General features: G+C 35.4%; 1 protein-coding gene across 4 annotated transcripts in view; it reads right to left on the bottom strand.

The window, feature by feature from the left end:
* Positions 1-21904, bottom strand: part of FSTL5 (follistatin like 5) — an 813978-nt gene that overhangs the window by 71528 nt on the left and 720546 nt on the right. For all 4 annotated transcript variants that reach the window (XM_073232529.1, XM_073232528.1, XM_073232527.1 and 1 more), the window contains one exon: positions 3424-3573. In XM_073232529.1, the coding sequence (XP_073088630.1) occupies positions 3424-3573 (150 nt within the window). The remainder of the gene's footprint in view (positions 1-3423; positions 3574-21904) is intronic.

Below are 21904 nucleotides of genomic sequence, written 5' to 3'. Positions count from 1 at the left end.
CAAATCATCCTCACTGCCTAAATACTATAGTACAATATTTAAAAACTTTATTTGCTATTTTTGTCCTGTGTTTCCTGTTAAAAATTTCAAACTTAAATGCAGAGAATAACTTTACTATTATTGACAGTATGGTTTAATAGATTATGTGTTTATCAATTTACTGGTTCACTAACACATTAAATTTATTGTTAAGTTAATTTTCCATATTCCTGAAGCAAACAATTTTCAGTCTTAGTTCTGGTTCCATTTATGTTGGTGATAAGGTCTATGTTTTTGTGTATCTGACACAATAAATAAATTATGTCTGGCTTTAGAATTATATGTTCACTAACCATATAATATCAGAGTACATTTTATTTCCATCTAGCCATTTAATAATATTTCACTTTCTTTTGTGTCATTATGCTATTGAGAAAATTGCAGCTCATAGTAAATGATCTGCCATTTCAAGATCTTTCGTTTGATCTTTGGTTGTGCCATACTGATATATTTAAGTATTGGTTTTTATTTCTATGTCAATGTCACTTGTAAATCTGAGGATTTACTGTATTTTATTTTACATATTGTATGATAAATTATAATATAATATATATATTATTCCTTATTACATTATAGGTAATTATCACTCATTAGCACTCATTTTGATCTAAATATTAACTTTTCCCCTTTCTTTTCATTATCTCCTTCTGACATGTATCCTTTCTACTATTAATGGGTAAATAAAGTTTGATATAGTCAAATACTTTTGATTATCATTATTAGTGGTAGTTGTTCTATAATGTCACCACAAACACTGAATTTCTGGATACCGAACCATTCCTTCTAGAGGAAATACGTAGTTAAGTTCCTATGAACATTTGGTCAAAGATTTTTATCAACTGATAAACGCATAACTTTATTTCATGTGTGTTTCTGTTCAAAGACACTTTACTTATAGATTCTTCATTAATTGACATCAAACTCATAGCCAAACAACACTACACCTCATGCCTGAATGAAGCACATTATGTCCTTCTTGCATAAGCATTTCAGCACTATGGAGGGGCCATTTTAAACAGCAAAATTGCCAACAAAGGAAAAATGCAAAAAAAATACTCTATGTAGATTAAAAGAACACTTGTTTACAGTATGAAAATTAAAACAGAAAGTCAGAGCCTCTTTTTGTTGAACCTTAGCTGGGAACATGTATGTGGGAGACAGAATGTTCCCTGCTCTGTGTGTGTCCCTGAGTGACTGGGAAAGTGCTATTGAGTATTGATTTTGTGTTTTAAATAAATTTGAGAGAGTAGGTTAATTTTCAAATACAGAATCAGCAATGAGAATCTATTGTAACAGAATTGTCTAGAGGAAAAAAAACAGAATAACACTAACAGCAGCAGCATGCAAACAAAATGATCTCAGTCAGTGTAGAGCCAGTGGCTGAACACAAGCCATGCCTGCTCCGTGTTTCCGTGTGCGTAACATTCAAAATCAGGCAATATTTACTTATGGTGATAGAAATCTACATAGGATAATCTTTGGATAGGTAATGACTAGATGGAGTAATAAAGCATAATTCTTATCCTTATTATTTTATCATAACAAGATCTTAAGGAGTACCACTTAGACTGAGGCCCAATTTTCTAAGATTCATGTCTAAAAACTGCCCACAATCAGGATTATATCATAACATGATTTTTTAATATTTTAGCATTGTATGTTTTTTACATTCTCTTTCTATTCAACAGTAACTATAGGTACTTCCAAAAACAATATGGTTTATCTGATTCTTACCATTACAGGAACACTTAATTGTAAATATTTTCTATAATTTAAATTTTTACATCATTGTCAGAAGATGGAAGTTATATGAGTAAGTGATGTTAGCTTTCCTCACATTTGAATATGTAGTAATGTATTCAGTCAGTGTAGGTTTCCAGTTTGAAAACTGAATTTAAAGACCAGCTTGATTATTCCTGAAACATACTTTTAATTTTAACCTATTAGCTAAAAGGTCTTGATAATCTCAAACTGAATGACTGTGATTTGTTACAGCTGAAATAATAAAATCAACCTGATCAAAAATTCAGTGGTCTCAAAGACAGAAGCATAAGAGATGAAATATACAGAAAAATATATTCTCACATTAGATATTGGACCATTAGATAGTATATACATGATAACTGAGCAACCCTTGGAGACCTTAGAGTTTTCCCATGGAACAGTTATTTATCCTTTTACTTACGATTGTACTGATCATTCTCATATTAGATACTGAACCATTAGACTAATTTTCTGCTGTCAATTTGTGACCCTAGAGATACTGGAGCTTTCTAATAGAAATACTTTTCAGTCTTTTATTTGTGATACCAAAAATATCTCATAGGCAATCAACAGATTTATATAGGATAGATGAACAGATAGATGGATAGATGAATTCATGTGAAGCTGTTAAGGACTCTTAGAATGGGAAGCTCAACTATGTATTCCTTAGCATTTTTTGTGGTTCTAGTCAGTAATCAATATTGGAGGGATTAACACCTACTTCAATATTCTATTTCAAGCCAGTATTGATACCAAAAAAAAATTTGTAAATATAAGGAACGGTTAGGTTCCAGTGTCTCTCAGAATTTTTATAGTAAACAGGTATATAGCTCTAATATATGCCAAGCACTGATACAAATGCTTTTTTGCATTAATTGATCTAATCCTTAATATAACCTTATGAGATATGCAGTTATTATTCCCATTTAACAGATTATACATATCTTATAAAGCTATTGTAAGTTGTTTTTCCCTGGGCTGAGAAGGAATAGATCATACTAATAAAGAGCCCAGATACTGGAGACAGACTGCTCAGAAGCAAACCCTACAGCGCTCTTCGGCTGTTGTGCCACTGAGCCCAAGTGGACTGCCTGAGTCGGACAGTCTTGGAAAGACCAGGAAATGAATCAGAATGGTTTTCACAACTATGACCATGACAATGTTTGTTGGAGACTTTTTTCTCTATCGATGACCTACATATTACTTGTTTTACTGCTACAGCAAAACCTACTAAGTTATATCGTCCAGTAAAGCCTACTATTGTCTCAGCTTTTGTTAAGAATGAAATGAGAAAAATCTCTGGGATGACACTAGGGATGTTAATTGGCCTCTGACTGGGATTCTCCTTGATCTAGAAAGAATAAGCAACTTTGATGATGATTATTGTTGTGGAACTAGTAGTGTTATTTTTGTGATGTGTTTATGGAATATAATTTTGAAAAGATATTTAAGTTACCTATCAATTCATTAGGCTCAAGGAGAAGAATGAGAGGACAATGTGCAGAAAGTGCATATATTTTCCAGTTACCCAAATAATGAAGCAACTTATCAATGATAACCAAAGATAATTAGATTATATAATTTTTTTAAATCACATTTAGAACTAGGAATCATTCATACCTGAAAAACTTTTTGGGACTGCACATCAACAATAAGGACTCTGTCCAGTGTTGGTTGTGCAACATAAATGAACTTGTCTTTGACATTAACAGCTGAGGCCCACACACACTTCTGAATTTCATCTCCCTCAGCTTTGGGGCAGACTTCATCCTGTATTATAGGAAATAAAATGAATATCTCAAATTATAATATGGCCATAGCTATATTATGGATAGAATTAATGTTGGATGCTTTACTGCTTTCAATATCTAAAGTTAAATACTTACACATATGTGTTATATACATATATATGTATTTATATACATTTATAAAGACAAATCAAGTTAAACAATAAAATATATAGAGAAATTAGTGTGAATGATAATCATTTAAAATAAATTTTGGTGAGTCTTTTTTCTAGTAAGATACAGTCCTTTCATTTGTCACTACTGTTCATAACTCAGTAACTTCAGAAATACATAATAAATCAAATATTTCCTTGCAGATCCCCCAGTCTCAAGCTTCTTGACCAAACATTAAATATCACACTGAAGTGTATTTAGAACTTCTCAAAACATCAGTGGCCACCCCATGGCACGTCCATGGTCTTCTTGAAAGCTACCAAATCCACTGGAAATGATTGAAGAGTCTTCTAATTTGTAGAGAATCAGAAGCTTAAGAAAATTATAATAAGGTAGTTATTCAGAATGCCTATTTTATTTTTCAGTTTGGTATAAACTTCAAACTTTACAAAATCCTTTAATCTGCCCAAGGCTTGTTATTCTGCTCTTTTATCCTAGAACTGCATTCTGGCTGAATATTGCGTAGTCTATGTTAGATGACCATAACTGAGGCAACAAATACGTTCTATTTCTTCCCTTCCTGCATTTTTTAGATAAGTGAATGTTGAAAAAATAAGTAAGAATTTGTGATTCATGAGCTCGCAGACTCATCACAAGTACAAGAAATGCCATTTAGCTCATTATTTTTGTTTCAGGTTTTTCTTTTATTCACTGGTCTATTGGCTTTGTAGTTCATTCAGTTTACTTGTAATTAGAAAAACCACTAAGAAGAGAGGTTTATTGAACTATGTGTAAAATATGTTTGTAAGGATAAATATTTACTTATATAATGACAATGATACAATGATAAACATGGATTCCAGGGGCTCATTTGTTTTGTGATTCAAGTCTTATCATTGACTATTGCTATCTAATTTATTGATTTGTATCCTTTAGTTAATAACTTTTAAGCTAAATTAGAATATTCTTTGCCTTCTCTAATTTAAATAAAAACATAAATTTTTTTAGCAGAGATTCCATTCATTTGTATTTAATAATCATGAAACAAAATCAACAAGGTTTTCATTATCAGTACCACTAAACATTTCTTCTAATTTAAAAATAATGCTGATAGCTGAAACCGTATTTAGCATTTAGAAATTAAAATGAGTACAACTATAATAAACCCTTTTTTAAGCAGCACAACCATAATAGGTGGTTTTACTTTTTGTATAAGATGTGGAAAGAATGTAAAAACCAGAGCACTTTCGAGTGAGATGCTCAGTATACATTCTGTTTTTGGTCTCCAAAATTCAGATCTGAATCAGGGAGGGCCCGGAGTGTTCAGTAATTTTTAAGATGCAGTCCAGAATCAGCCAAAATACCAATGGTAGTATTCTTCAAACAGCACAGGTTGTTCCTGGCTTCTAGGGCACAGCAAAGAAACTGAAATCTAAACTTCCAACATATGCTTCTGGTAGTTCTGAATGCATGAAACTAACTCCATTTCATGAAATGCACCATAATCATTCCAAGAGGGCTACCAGTGGGGACTTCCTGTGGGATGTCCATGACACCCCTAAGCAGGCAGCATAAATAAGCATGAAGGCAGAAATCTGTCCTTACCACATGCCAGAATACAGTACAGTAATTTCATTCATCAATTCACTGAAACACTATTTTCTATGTGAAACATTTTTCTTCAAAAGTATATTAAATATCTTTGACAAGAACCTATTCTGTGAGAATCAAACACTGCATAAAAGATACGCTTGAAAAAGTATGAAGAGGTGGGAAAAAGTGGGAGCTAAGGTTGATGAAAGGCTCTGAATAAAGGAAAATTGTTTACAAATTCTTTGCTGTTGTGTAAAAGCTAATGACAAAACCCGCCAAAATAACAGGATATGTGAATGACCTGACACGTAACAGTCAGCCCAGCTACTCCTGAACCAGGAGCAATTTCCACCCCTTTGTTTGCTGCAAAACTATTCTAAACAGTAAAATAAAATGCTCTGCTGGGAATTATTTCCTATTTGTATGCTGTTCCCATAAGATGTTTCTGACCAGACTCACAATCATTTTTACAAAGCCACTAAAAGTTTCCTGACAGTCACCCTGAATTTTCTCTGCTTTGCTTTATGCCATTATTTCTGATTAAAGTCTATTAAGTCCCATTTTACAATAGCACTCTTATTTTTTCAGATTACATAAATTAATATTTATTTCTGAGGATGGGAATATTTTTCACATGCATTAAGCATTTAATGGGACAAAAGAGAATCTAAAAAATATCAGAGATGCTAAATAAGATTAAGATAATATTGAAGAGGAAATTTGTCAGGAATTATACAGAGGATATCATTAAATCACTTTCTATAGAAATGTATACTACCATTTCAAGTGAAAGGAATTAATATGATATTAGACCTAATGAGGATGAGAATCAATAAGAAAAAGACAATTCTCACTCATAATTAGAACTTATCTATTTTCCTCTGGATCATTTATATATTTTATTACATATTTCCTGTATAATGTATTGTTCTCTTCCAAAATTTATAGGGATACTAGATTAGTGATGATGGAAGATTTGATTCATCAATTAAAATGATATTGATGATACCTGATTTTCTAAACATAAGAGATTAAAATGGATATAAGCACTCATTTTCTATAGGACTTTTCATTTTTATTTATGTGATGATTATATGTTAAAAATACTTTGCCCTCACATCTTAAAATTTCTGTGGGAGGCGGAGCCAGGATGGCAGCGTGAGTAGAGCAGTGGAAATCTCCTCCCAAAAACACATAGAGCTATGAAAATATAACAAAGAAAAATCTTCCTAAAATAGAGACCACAGGACACAGGACAACATCCAGACCACATCCACACCTGCAAGAACCCAGCGCCTTGCGAAGGGGGTAAGATACAAGCCGCGGCCTGGCGGGACCCGAGCGCCCCTCCCCCTGGCTCCCGGCGGGTGGAAAGAAACCGGAGCATTTTTTTTTTTTTGGCGAGCGCTTTTTGGAAGCCTTAAAGGGACGGGCCCCCGTTGCTAGGGAGGCAGGGTGGCGGGACCGGTGAGCAGGTGCCTGGGACCGGCGCCTGAGGACAAAGAATATCCCGCGTTTCTCCCTGCGGGACCGGCGGGCGGGTGCCTGAGACCGGTGCCTGAGGACAGAGGAAATCGCGCGTTTTTCCCCTTTTTTTTTTCTCTTTTTGGCGAGCGATTTTTGGAAGCCTTAAAGGGACAGGGACCCCAGTGCTAGGGAGGCAGGGTGGCGGGACTGGTGAGCGGGTGCCTGGGACGGGCGCCTGAGGACAAAGAATATCCCACGTTTTTCCCTGCGGGACCGGTGGGCGGGTGCCTGAGACCGGCACTTGAGGACAGAGGAAATCGCGCGTTTTTCCCCTTTTTTTTTTTTCTCTTTTCTGCGAGCGCTTTTTGGAAGCCTAAAAGGGACAGGGACCCCGGTGCTAGGGAGGCAGGGCGGCGGGATTAGTGAGCGGGTGCCTGGGACTAGTGCCTGAGGACAAAGAATATCGAGCGTTCCTTCCCTGCGGGACCGGTGGGTGGGTGCTTTTTGGAAGCCTTGAAAGGACAGGTACCCTGGTGCTAGGGAGACAGGGCAGCAGGACCAGTGAGCGGGTGCCTGGGACTGGCACCTGAGGACAAAAAAAAGAAAAAAAAAAATCGCTTATTTTTTCCTTTTTTTTCTTTTCTTTCTTTCTGTTCCCTCTCTCATTGTTGCTGTTGTTGTTTTGGTTTGGAGAGTGCTTTTTGGAAGTCTTAAAGGGGCAGGACAGGTCACTTAGACCAGAGGCAGGGAATCTGGGGATCTCTGGGCACTCTAACCCCCTGGGCAGCAGGGAGCACAGAGACCCCTTACGGAGATAAATAGCCTCCTGGCCGCTCCCCCTCCAATGGGGCTCCACCATTTTGGAGGAACAGCCCCAGCCAGGCCAAGCCCACAGCAACAGCAGAGATAAACCCCAAAGCAACTGGGCAGGAAGCAGAAGCCCTGTCTGCGCACAGCTGCCCAGCACAAGCAACTAGAGGTCGCTATTCTCCCAGGAAAAGGCTACAAACCAACAAGAAGGGAAGCTCTTCCAGCAGTCACTTGTACCAGCTCTGCAAACTATATCTATCAACATGAAAAGGCAAAACTACAGGCAGACAAAGATCACAGAGACAACACCTGAGAAGGAGACAGACCTAACTAGTCCTCCTGAAAAAGAATTCAAAATAAAAATCATGAACATGCTGACAGAGATGCAGAGAAAAATGCAAGAGCAATGGGATGAGATGCAGAGAAAAATGCAAGAGCAGTGGGATGAGATGCAGAGAAAAATGCAAGAGCAGTGGGATGAAGTCTGGAAAGAGATCACAGATGTCAGGAAAGAGATCACAGAAGTGAAACAATCCCTGGAAGGATTTATAAGCAGAATGGATAAGATGCAAGAGGCCATTGAAGGAATAGAAGCCAGAGAACAGGAATGTATAGAAGCTGACATAGAGAGAGATAAAAGGATCTCCAGGAATGAAACAACACTAAGAGAAATATGTGACCAATACAAAAGGAATAACATTCGTATTATAGGGATACCAGAAGAGGAAGAAAGAGGAAAAGGGATAGAAAGTGTCTTTGAAGAAATAATTGCTGAAAACTTCCCCAAACTGGGGGAGGAAATAATCGAACAGACCATGGAATTATACAGAACCCCCAACAGAAAGGATCCAAGGAGGACAACACCAAGACACATAGTAATTAAAATGGCAAGGATCAAGGACAAGGAAAGAGTTTTAAAGGCAGCTAGAGAGAAAAAGGTCACCTATAAAGGAAAACCAATCAGGCTAACATCAGACTTCTCAACAGAAACCCTACAGGCCAGAAGAGAATGGCATGATATACTTAATGCAATGAAACAGAAGGGCCTTGAACCAAGGATACTGTATCCAGCATGACTATCATTTAAATATGATGGTGGGATTAAACAATTCCCAGACAAGCAAAAGCTGAGGGAATTTGCTTCCCACAAACCACCTCTACAGGGCATCCTACGGGGACTGCTCTAGATGGGAGCACCCCTAAAAAGAGCACAGAACAAAACACATAATATATGAAGAATGGAGGAGGAGGAATAAGAAGGGAGAGAAGAAAAGAATCTCCAGACAGTGTATATAACAGCTCAATAAGCGAGCTAAGTTAGGCAGTAAGATACTAAAGAAGCTAACCTTGAACCTTTGGTAACCATGAATCTAAAGCCTGAAATGGCAATAAGTACATATCTCTCAATAGTCACCCTAAATGTAAATGGACTTAATGCACCAATCAAAAGACACAGAGTAATAGAATGGATAAAAAAGCAAGACCCATCTATATGCTGCTTACAAGAAACTCACCTTAAACCCAAAGATAAGCATAGACTAAAAGTCAAGGGATGGAAAAACATATTTCAGGCAAACAACAGTGAGAAGAAAGCAGGGGTTGCAGTACTAATATCAGACAAAATAGACTTCAAAACAAAGAAAGTAACAAGAGATAAAGAAGGACACTAAATAATGATAAAGGGCTCAGTCCAACAAGAGGATATAACCATTCTAAATCTATATGCACCCAATACAGGAGCACCAGCATATGTGAAGCAAATACTAACAGAACTAAAGAGGGAAATAGACTGCAATGCATTCATTGTAGGAGACTTCAACACACCACTCACCCCAAAGGATAGATCCACCGGGCAGAAAATAAGTAAAGACACACAGGCACTGAACAACACACTAGAACAGATGGACCTAATAGACATCTACAGAACTCTACATCCAAAAGCAACAGGATATACATTCTTCTCAAGTGCACATGGAACATTCTCCAGAATAGACCACATACTAGCTCACAAAAAGAGCCTCAGTAAATTCCAAAATATTGAAATTCTACCAACCAATTTTTCAGACCACAAAGGTATGAAAGTAGAAATAAATTCTACAAAGAAAACAAAAAGGCTCACAAACACATGGAGGCTTAACAACATGCTACTAAATAATCAATGGATCAATGAACAAATCAAAATAGAGATCAAGGAATATATAGAAACAAATGACAACAACAACACTAAGCCCCAACTTCTGTGGGATGCAGCGAAAGCAGTCTTAAGAGGAAAGTATATAGCAATCTAGGCACACTTGAAGAAGGAAGAACAATCCCAAATGAATAGTCTAACATCACAATTATTAAAACTGGAAAAAGAAGAACAAATGAGGCCTAAAGTCAGCAGAAGGAGGGACATAATAAAGATCAGAGAAGAAAAAAACAAAATTGAGAAGAATAAAACAATAGCAAAACTCAAAGAAACCAAGAGCTGGTTCTTTGAGAAAATAAACAAAATAGATAAGCCTCTAGCCCAACTCATTAAGAGAAAAAGAGAGTCAACACAAATCAACATAATCAGAAATGAGAATGGAAAAATCACGACAGACTCCACAGAAATAAAAAGAATTATTAAAGACTACTATGAAAACCTATATGCCAACAAGCTGGAAAACCTAGAAGAAATGGACAACTTCCTAGAAAAATACAACCTCCCAAGACTGACCAAGGAAGAAACACAAAAGTTAAACAAACCAATTACAAGCAAAGAAATTGAAACAGTAATCAAAAAACTACCCAAGAACAAAACCCCGGGGCCAGACGGATTTACCTCGGAATTTTATCAGACACACAGAGAAGACACAATACCCATTCTCCTTAAAGTGTTCCACAAAATAGAAGAAGAGGGAATACTCCCAAACTCATTCTATGAGGCCAACATCACCCTAATACCAAAACCAGGCAAAGACCCCACCAAAAAAGAAAATTACAGACCAATATCCCTGATGAATGTAGATGCAAAAATACTCAACAAAATATTAGCAAACAGAATTCAACAGTATATCAAAAGGATCATACACCATGACCAAGTGGGGTTCATCCCAGGGATGCAAGGATGGTACAACATTCGATAATCCATCAACATCATCCACCACATCAACAAAAAGAAAGACAAAAACCACATGATCATCTCCATAGATGCTGAAAAAGCATTTGACAAAATTCAACATCCATTCATGATAAAAACTCTCAGCAAAATGGGAATAGAGGGCAAGTACCTCAACATAATAAAGGCCATATATGATAAACCCACAGCCAGCATTATACTGAACAGTGAGAAGCTGAAAGCATTTCCTCTGAGATCGGGAACCAGACAGGGATGCCCGCTCTCCCCACTGTTATTTAACATAGTACTGGAGGTCCTAGCCACGGCAATCAGACAAAACAAAGAAATACAAGGAATCCAGATTGGTAAAGAAGAAGTTAAACTGTCACTATTTGCAGATGATATGATACTGTACATAAAAAATCCTACAGACTCCACTCCAAAACTACTAGAACTGATATCAGAATACAGCAAAGTTGCAGGATACAAAATTAACACACAGAAATCTGTAGCTTTCCTATACACTAACAACGAATCAATAGAAAGAGTATTCAGGAAAACAATTCCATTCACCATTGCATCAAAAAGAATAAAATACCTAGGAATAAACCTAACCAAAGAAGTGAAAGACTTATACTCTGAAAACTACAAGTCACTCTTAAGAGAAATTAAAGGGGACACTAATAAATGGAAACTCATCCCATGCTCATGGCTAGGAAGAATTAATATCGTCAAAATGGCCATCCTGCCCAAAGCAATATACAGATTTGATGCAATCCCTCTCAAATTACCAGCAACATTCTTCAATGAATTGTAACAAATAATTCAAAAATTCATATGGAAACACCAAAGACCCCGAATAGCCAAAGCAATCCTGAAAAAGAAGAATAAAGTGGGGGGGATCTCACTCCCCAACTTCAAGCTCTACTACAAAGCCATAGTAATCAAGACAATTTGATACTGGCACAAGAACAGAGCCACAGACCAGTGGAACAGATTAGAGACCCCAGAAATTAACCCAAACATATATGGTCAATTAATATTTGATAAAGGAACCATGGACATACAATGGCAAAATGACAGTCTCTTCAACAGATGGTGCTGGCAAAACTGGACAGCTACATGTAGGAGAATGAAACTGGACCATTGTCTAACCCCATATACAAAGGTAAACTCAAAATGGATCAAAGACCTCAATGTAAGTCATGAAACCATTAAACTCTTGGAAAAAAACATAGGCAAAAACCTCTTAGACATAAACATGAGTGATCTCTTCTTGAACATATCTCCCCGGGCAAGGAAAACAACCGCGAAAATGAGCAAGTGGGACTACATTAAGCTGAAAAGCTTCTGTACAGCGAAAGATACCATCAATAGAACAAAAAGGAACCCTACAGTATGGGAGAATATATTTGAAAATGACAGATCCGATAAAGGCTTGACGTCCAGAATATATAAAGAGCTCACATGCCTCAACAAACAAAAAACAAATAACCCAATTAAAAAATGGGCAGAGGAACTGAACAGACAGTTCTCCAAAAAATAAATACAGATGGCCAAGAGACACATGAAAAGATGCTCCACATCGCTAATTATCAGAGAAATGCAAATTAAAACTACAATGAGGTATCATCTTACACCAGTAAGGATAGCTGCCATCCAAAAGACAAACAACAACAAATGTTGGCGAGGCTGTGGAGAAAGGGGAACCCTCCTACACTGCTGGTGGGAATGTAAATTAGTTCAACCATTGTGGAAAGCAGTATGGAGGTGCATCAAAATGCTCAAAACAGACCTACCATTTGACCCAGGAATTCCACTCCTAGGAATTTACCCTAAGAACGCAGCAATCAAGTTTGAGAAAGACAGATGCACTCCTATGTTTATCGCACCACTATTTACAATAGCCAAGAATTGGAAGCAACCTAAATGTCCATCGGTAGATGAATGGATAAAGAAGATGTGGTACATATACACAATGGAATACTACTCAGCCATAAGAAGTGGAAAAATCCAACCATTTGCAGCAACATGGATGGAGCTGGAGAGTATTATGCTCAGTGAAATAAGCCAAGCGGAGAAAGAGAAATACCAAATGATTTCACTCATCTGAGGAGTATAGGAACAAAGGAAAAACTGAAGGAACAAAACAGCAGCAGAATTACAGAACCCAAAAATGGACTAACAGGTACCAAAGGGAAAGGAACTGGGGAGGATGGGTGGGCAGGGAGGGATAAGGGGGGGGATAAAGAAGGGGGGTATTAAGATTAGCATGCATGGGGGGAGGGAGAAAGGGGAGGGTGGGCTGCACAACACAGAGAGGACAAGTAGTGACTCTACAACATTTTGCTAAGCTGATGGACAGTAACCGTAATGTGGTTGTTAGGGGGGATATAGGGGAGAGCATAGTAAACATAGTATTCTTCATGTAAGTGTAGATTAAAAATTAAAAAAAAAAGAAAGAAAGAAAGAAAAGGGGGATTACTCCTTAACAGGATAAAACTATTGGTAAATCAAAGATCAATGCATGCTTTAAATATCCTTAATGTTGATCACTTAAAGGGTGTCAGATGATCAGCTATGGAGGTACTCTTTTCTGATAATATTCCTTTCTCTTAATTAAAAAAAAAAAAAAAAGCAGTTACTGTGTGCTGACCTCCAATGAGTTCTGCACAGTGGTATAGAGGGCATGTCAAAGTGTGGGCAAAGGGTCTGTTTGTTTCTATGCAGAAGATCAAGGCCTAGCTTGGATACCCAGAAAATGAACTAAGATACGATATGAGGAGGAGCTTCCGGCATCAGCACTCTCTGGAGGACTTGTGCCGGGGGATGATCATCAAAAAGCCTCTACAGGGATCCGGACGACGCTGCGGTTGTGGCTGCATCCAGCCCACCGTCTCCTGGACTTGCCATAAGAATGAGGAGGGAGATGTCTAGGCTGGCATGTGCATACAGTGAGACAACGAATTTGACCGGATCTGTACTGTTGGAACTCAACCAGGAGTTGGGAGGGGTGCAAGTTGTAGCACTCCAAAATCTCATGACTATAGACTATCTATGGTTAAAAGAACATATGGGATGTGAACAGATCCCAGAAATGGGCTGCTTTAATTTGTCTGATGGTTCAAGTACAGTTGGACAATATCCATCATATCATAGATAAATTTTCACAAATGCCTAGGGTGCCTAAATGGTTTTCTTGGCTTCACTGGAGATGGATGGTAATTATAGATTTGCTTTGTTTATGTCACCATATTCCTATTATGTTAATATGTGTGTGCAAATTAGTTAGTAGTTTAAAACCTATACATACTTAAGGTACTATACAAGAAGATATGTCAAAGAAATAATCAATCCTCCCATGTTTCCTTCATATGCTACATCTATAGCTTTTCTTCTTCCTTCCTAATTACAACCCTTAAATAGAATTCGTGCCTCATATCGAATTTACGAGTATCATAATTCCTCCAGGTGGTAAAGATACCTCGAGACAAGTGCTGGGCATAGAAGCCACAAGGCATAAATCTGCAAAGAAGTAAAAAAGCTAACCTTTGCAAACAATATGGCTTCTCTCTCACTTACCAACTTTACATTTCCCTGTATGGCCCCGGAAGATGACTGGTTAGCCAGAGACGGGTAAGATTCCTCAACGGAGGAACAACCTAAGACAGGCACAGTCGCAGGGGGGCCATCAGGTGAGAATTTGGGGATCAACAGAGGTGAGGCTCAGAACCTCATCCCCCCTGCTTTGAGAGAAATCTTCTGCATCCGTGGATGTCTTGCTGCCCTTGTCTAGCCTGGATTAATACTTAGTCCATAGGCACACACCTGATCATCTGATCATCTACATTTGCCTTCTTACAGCACTAAACTATGTTTTCTACCTTTATCTTGCATCTACCTACCACTTCAGCATTTTATTAAAAATAAAAATAATAAATAACAATAGGAGAAATGTGGGATCAACATATAAATCAAGTATAAAAATCAAATGAATATTCATATTTGACCTGATTGTTTATAGGTCATATTGCATGATCAAAACCGAAAATTTCTGTGATGAATGCCCTTGTACTGTTCACCATGTAAGAATTTATTCACTATGTAAGAATTCATTCACCATGTAAGAACTTGTTCGTTATGCTTCAGAAGATTGGAGACTGACGAGAATTAGGCTTGAGATGGATTAATGATTGTACATTGAGCGTTGACCCCCCTATACTGAATTTTATTGTTGTTAACAACCATTTGATCAATAAATATGAGAGATGCCCTCTCAAAAAAAAAAAAATTTCTGTGTCTCCCTCCTCATCTTCCTTTATAGCCCACTTTTAGCACATCTTGTGTCATTTATGGTGAGGACAAATGTTATTTGTCACAAGCATCTCTATTTTTCTTACATCCAACTCAACAGGTTTCTGTCTTTCTGTCTCCCCTCATCCATCTCTCTAATCATAGATTTGCTCCACTATCCTTTGCCTTCAGAAAGATTTGCCCTACATTTAATTTTAACTTCTGCTGTGTTTTCAATTGTTCAATCATGAACATTCTGCTTCAGTTTAAGAAGAAAACAATAAAACAACAATAATTAGATTCATCTGTTTCCCTTCCAGTCATCTATCAAATTCTCTTCAGGCATTGAACAAGCTGTCTAGAACTTTATTCCCACCTCCTGACCTTTCACTCTGGATTGTTCATGATTCAATCTCTTCCAAGAGAGATGTCTGGAAAAGTCACCACTAGTCTTAGAATTTCCAACCTTTAGTCCTTAGTTCTTGTTGGGAAACATTTATTAAGCACTTACTATGTGAAATATATTGTGCGAAACTATGTTTGGAAATAAAAACATGAATATGGGAGAATGCCTGCTCTCAAGTTGCTTATGATTTTTGCCATATTTGGCTGTTTCAGACACTTGATTCTTCCCAAAAGTTTCTTTCATTTTTGTAAGTCAAGGATCAGAAAACTAGGGCTCCAGTCCATATTCTGCCCACTGCATATTTTGGTATGTGGCCCAGGAACTAGGGTGTTTTTTGCATTTTTAAACGATTGGAAAATAAAACAAAAGAAAAACATTTTTGTGACATGTAAACATTATATGGAATTCAAATTTACATTAATAAAGATTTATTAGAACACAGTTACACCAATTCTTTTAAAATAAATCTATGACTGTTTTCATGTTATCATGGCAAACAAAGCTGAAATGGACTGCAAAGTCTAAGATATTTACTATCTGGACCTTCACAGAATAAAATGTTGCTGATCCCTGTCCTAGGATATATCCCAATCCTAGTTATCATTGCAATCCTGCCAGTTCAATTGTGTCTATACTGGCTTCTTTATGTTCTCTTCCCTAATTTGTGACCTCATGAAAGCTAAGCTTCAGACTTTCCTGCTCTATTTCCTGTACATTAAATTCCTCTGAGAATTCATTCTTTCCTAATGCCTTATTATTATCAGAATTAATATCTGGCTTTGCGATTCATCAGACCTTGCCCTTTCGGTCTCTTTCCAGAAAAACTTTTAAATGTTCAGTTTGAAATGGAGACATAATAGGAGAGAAAATATATATTATATTAAAGGAAGCATTAAAGATGATTCAAAATTAAATAGAAAATAAACTTTTAAAAAGTGAAATGCATACACACACAAACACGAATAGCTAGCTACCTAGACTAGATAGATAGAGATAAAGACACAGAGATACTTTCTATCTAGATAGAGTTAAGAAGGTTTGTTTTATATCAAAGAAGTTTAAAAAACAAAGGAATGTTTTAACATAAGGACTACTGGGTAGTAAAATAAGAAAGAGTAAAATTGACTGTAATATGTATAGAGAATATAGTCAATGATTCTGTAACATTTTACTATGTTGATAGTTTACTGCACTAGAGTGGGTGAGGATTTAATAATACAGGTATCTGTTGAACCACTGTGTTGTATATTTGATCACCATAAGATTGTATATCAATTATACTTTAATAAAAAATAAACAAACCTATGTACAAAACATAAGTATAAACGAGATGTAAAATAACTTGTCTTTCATAAAAAGTTTAATAATAAACTTAATAATCTAAGTAATGCCAGGCCTCGGAGCATGGGGAACAAAAACACTGAAAAGGCAGGTTGGTTAAACATTAATAAGTTTGTGCTCCCTAAAGTATAAAGAAAAGTAAATATCTGACCTTCATAATTTGTACTACAAATACATTATGTAATTTATATAGGTATGAGTGAAAATAATCTGGTATTAGTACTATAATGAAGGCAGAAATGAATACGTAACAAATGAGGTGACCTAAGGTATATAACACCAGTTTGGGCGATGAATCAGGCAATATTGTGGGTTCACCAAAGGGTGGTATATAGACACTCCTGGACAGGTGCTGAACCACTGTAAATGTGTTGAGTCAAAGGAGGAGAGTCAGTGCTTGTTTGATGTTTTGATAATATGTAAATATAAGCATTTAAGTTTGAAAACTTGTAGACATATTATAGATCTGGTTTTCTCACTGATCTGGTCACTAGTTATTGCAAATAAATTGGTTTTAATAGTTTTGCATTGATTAACTTCTCTGCTTCTCTACCAATCAGATTTTTTAGACTGGTAAGAGAGTTCTCTCCTTTGGCAGTAATTGAGAATTGGTAAGAAAGAGGGCTTTTGCAAAAAAAAATTAATTAATTAAAAATTATATTATTCAAAATACATAACTCTAATCTTCATTGTTCTCCAAAAATGACCTGTTCTCTAGCTAAATATTCTCTTCAAAATTTCATAAAATTCAGTGATTTCCTCTGCTACTGAAGAGCATACCACACATTTTATTAAACAAATTATTTTTTATCTACTTTCAGTAGCCGTATTTCCATCACCTAAATATTTTGTGACACATAATTTGTCATTTATTTATGTACTATCATTCTCATGTTAACCTTTGCTTTTTCTGTATTTCTACATTTTCCTAACCTAATGGTGAAGGTACAATAAATGCATGTTTAAATGTCATTTATCATAGCAAAAATTTTAAAAAACAGCCTATGTTTATTTCTCAGTCATAATGTTTAACACTATGCTATATTATCCAGAATCACTGAGAAACTGAATTTAGAGCAGCACTCTTCAAAATGTGGTTTGCAGACAGCTGCTAGTTGGCATGTCATCTGCTGTCAAGCTGAGAATAGTATAGAAACTTAAAATACCATTTAGAAACTTTTATAGCAATTCAACATTCCATGTACGTGATCAGCAGACCTATCTCCTTGAGGAGGATTTAGACCAATTTGGGTGCCAAATTCATCTGAGGGTTTCATGGAGGGAAACTACCTACTGGTTAAAAACACAGATTGTACAAAATCCTAAGTAATTCCACAGATCGTTTAAGAAGCACTGATTTCAAATTTCTGCTATTTCTAGCTCTTTTGATCTCTCTCTTCCTCTCCTTCTCTCTCTTTCTCTTTTTTAAATAGCTTTCTTTAATATCCCAAACTATGACAATCCGAGTCTACTGAGATAAATAGAAAAGCGAAAATGGAGCACGTGAAATAATAGTAGCCACCCTATCAAATACAGTAGAATGTAAATAACTGTTCTCCGTGAAGATTTGTTTAGTTAATCATGAATGAAACAAAGGTCATTTTGTAGTGGATTGGAATGTTTAGGCTGGGATGTCCAGGATATTCTTTACAGCCATGTAGAAATTTATGTAATCACAGTTGAGCTATTTGTAAATACACTAGAAATAATGTATTCTTTTAATCTCACTTTGCAATATTTAAAAAAAGCTAGATCCTACAGTAATGTATTAAACAATTTAATATCAATGACCAAAGCCCTTATTGGATCATTTTTTAAAAAGGCAATGAGGTTAAAGGTATTTTCATCAGTTTTTAGTTGAGATCACTGCTTATAACCAAAATGATACAATTGTTTTTTCTATAATTGGATGTATTCAGTTCATCTAATTCTATTTCCTCTTTCACTTATTAAAATCTAGGTCATATTAGTCAAAGCATAGGTAGTCAGGGCAATGATTTGCCTTAATTTGGCCTGTCCCAGGAAAGTGCCATATACCATGATTTTGATTCAATGACATCAAAGTTTCAAAGAACACAGTACAAAAATTTTCATCCTTTCTTTTAACATAAGAAGAATTATTTATGTCTTTCAGTGTTAGAATAAAAATGGAGTTGATAACGTTACACTCTCATACACTGAGATCCAGTTTCTCTTCAGAGACAGTGTATTAGAGAGGTTAAGAAAACAGACTTTGAGGTCAACTAGACCTAGATGTAACATTTGGTTTTACATTCATATCCGTTGCCTATATACCTTTTAAGCTTTTACCTCTTTGGCATAACATTACCTATCACATAGGGTTATTATCTAGGTTAAATGAAATAAATCAGTTTTGAAAAAGTCAAGTGATTGATAAATGTTACCTGTTATTTTCATATAGAATTTCTCTATTGGCTACATTTCATGAAAACTATAGTAGTCAACACACTTTTTCATACATTTTTTTTCAATTATTTAAAATTTTCATAGTGCTAATTTGAGGTGCAATGATTGTTGCATTTGGGATCAGGGAAATTTTTTTTCTCCTTTATCATTTCGTAATTCTGTGACATTGGGCAAATCATTTGACTCTTCTTATTTTCTCATCTGGAAATTGAGAGAATTAAATTAGGATTTTGTCAACTGTTTTCTTATAAGAAAAAAATTCAAAACTATCTGAACTATATCCACTCTGCTTAAACAGAAAGTGTTTTGCTAGTTTATAAAAATATTTTATTAAGAATAGTCAGTTAAACAAATAAATGTGAGGTGTTAAATTTCAAATGCCTACAGAACATAAGGGAAGATAACTAGACATTTTGTAAATGCTTGGTTCTCCTGCTTCTTGTAAATGAGCAGGAATCCTGGCCAGGGATTGGCCCCACTGCCAGTGAGACTGAGGATTCCTGGGGCAGGGGTTTAATGTCTGTTGAGAAAAGCACACATTTGAAAAACGGGGAGACCAAATTAATAAAAAGACCAAAAGTTTCAAGTTAGGTTGAAGAACCAGTAAATCGAGTTTGGCAAGGAGTTGTTTGAATTGAAAGCTGACCTTAAACACTTAAGGGGATTGGACAATTATGTGGACATCAGGACCTGTAAATAACATGGAACCACAAGGTTCATGGTTGATCAACTTGATTAACTGATGGCATGGATAGGTCAATTAAAGATTTATTTGTGTTTAATTTTGTTCCCCAATGTAATGAACATTTGATTTGTTTGTGAGTAATTGTACTCTTGTTTTAGTTTGTTTTACAAAGCACAGTTAGTAAATTAGGTGGGGGAAAAAAGATAATTTTATTTTCTTACCAGATAACACATGAAATTAATTGATGATTAAAAAACAATGCTGAGCCTAATATGTAAACCTTCCTTTAAAATGATGAAAAGCTTGATATAATCATGTATCACTATGAACACTAATGAATATTGTGGGAAAATGGGGCTTAATTCTTACAGCTACATTCTATACTGTAGTTTAAGTAGCAGTAAAGAATGTTTGTTTAAACAGTCCCTTCCAATATTGAGTAATATACTCATGATTAAAAATATTAATAGAACATTAGTCTCAATGCCTAAGGTGTATATATCTCCCTTCACAATTTTTCTGACAGCTAGGTATAAAGCCTTTTTATTAAACTCTGAAAAGCAGGAGATTTTTTTATAAGACAGTCTTCTACATTTTGGGTAGTGAGCTTAAAAATGCCTCCAATTTTCAGCTTCCAAACATTTGATTTGGCTATTCCTTTTGAAGCAACTCATTCATTACAAAATTAACATAAAAGTCTTTCAAACGTGTAAAGATAATTTGTTAAAACAGGTTTTAAAACATGACTCCCAAAACTGAACTTCAGGTTTTTCACGTGAGTTCTGTCTTGTGGAATTCATTTCCTCTACCTGCCTGATTATTCATTTCCTAGGTGTTGTTCATTTAAAAATCTATATTTGCTTTAGTAATGTGATCAGAATACAGAGAAATGAAATCTGTCAAAATAAAATAGATTTCTTTGAAAAGACATTTTTAATGAATTTATTTGGACTAACTTACCTTGATGCTTTGAAATTTTTATATTAAAATGAGTAAATTAAATTATGTCTTATTGTTCCAAGTTTACAGAATAATGAGAGAACAAAGTTAAACTTTTAGGAAAAGAGTCAAACAATTTGAATGAGATGTAATTTCAGAAACAATATGAGTTCCCCTTCTCTTCTTTAAATGATCATCTCTTTTTAAGTAGCAATACATGAGTTTTGATAATGCACATTTTATAGATTTCTCTTTCTGGACATCAGCTGAGGATCAAGACAGGATTTATTGATTACTTTTCTAAGTATGCATATATATCTCTCCCTGTGAAACTATCTTATAACCATTTATAAAAGTTTACATAAAAGCATAAAGTGAATTAATTTTATGATTGTTGGATTATCTACATTTGGTTTAATGCAGTATAATATCATTTAGACATTAAACTTTTTTTCTGTAGCACATAGTCTCACAATGCAGATGGTGACATGTCATTTTGATCGAATTCTTCCATTTTCCCACATTGTCCTGCACAGAAGTGCTGTTTGTGGAAGACAAACTTGATAGGTTTTGCAAGTAATAGGTTTTTTTATTACTACTAATGACTGAAATAATTTATTTTGAAGTGTGATAGATTTATTTTAAAAAATTATAGGGCTATATATAGGCTAATTAGATGCATTTCTATTTTTAAACTTTATTATAATTCACAGCTAACTTTATATAGGAATGCCTACATTGAGTAACACTATATTTTACTTTTTTGGTAAAAGTTCTTTAAAAATATTTTAGCATGATTTATATTACCAGTTAATTATTATTACAAGTGAGTTTACATTCTATTTCTTACAGGTTTGTAGTGAAAAAATACTGGCCAAATAATTGATACATGTATGTATTTTGCCATGTTCATATCACTTAAGTAAAAACCATGAGAATAGACCCATGTTTAAATCATATTTTGTAACCATTTAGAAATAAATGTTACATTAAAATAATAATTTAGCTCAGTACCTACCTTCTTTGTAGGTAGGAGGGTATAGAGTTGTTCTTTCTCCTTAGTATATTTTTATTTATTACATTGCCAACAAATTCCATTTTTTCTTGTCTTTCTTTTATTGACAAATTAGATAGGGATCCTGCCACACTATTCA

The sequence above is a fragment of the Manis javanica genome, chromosome 3 (assembly GCF_040802235.1).
Source record: "Manis javanica isolate MJ-LG chromosome 3, MJ_LKY, whole genome shotgun sequence".
In the NCBI taxonomy this organism is placed as follows: domain Eukaryota; kingdom Metazoa; phylum Chordata; class Mammalia; order Pholidota; family Manidae; genus Manis; species Manis javanica.
The sequence above is the reverse complement of the archived record's forward strand: the minus strand, read 5'-3'. Positions and strand labels throughout refer to the sequence as shown.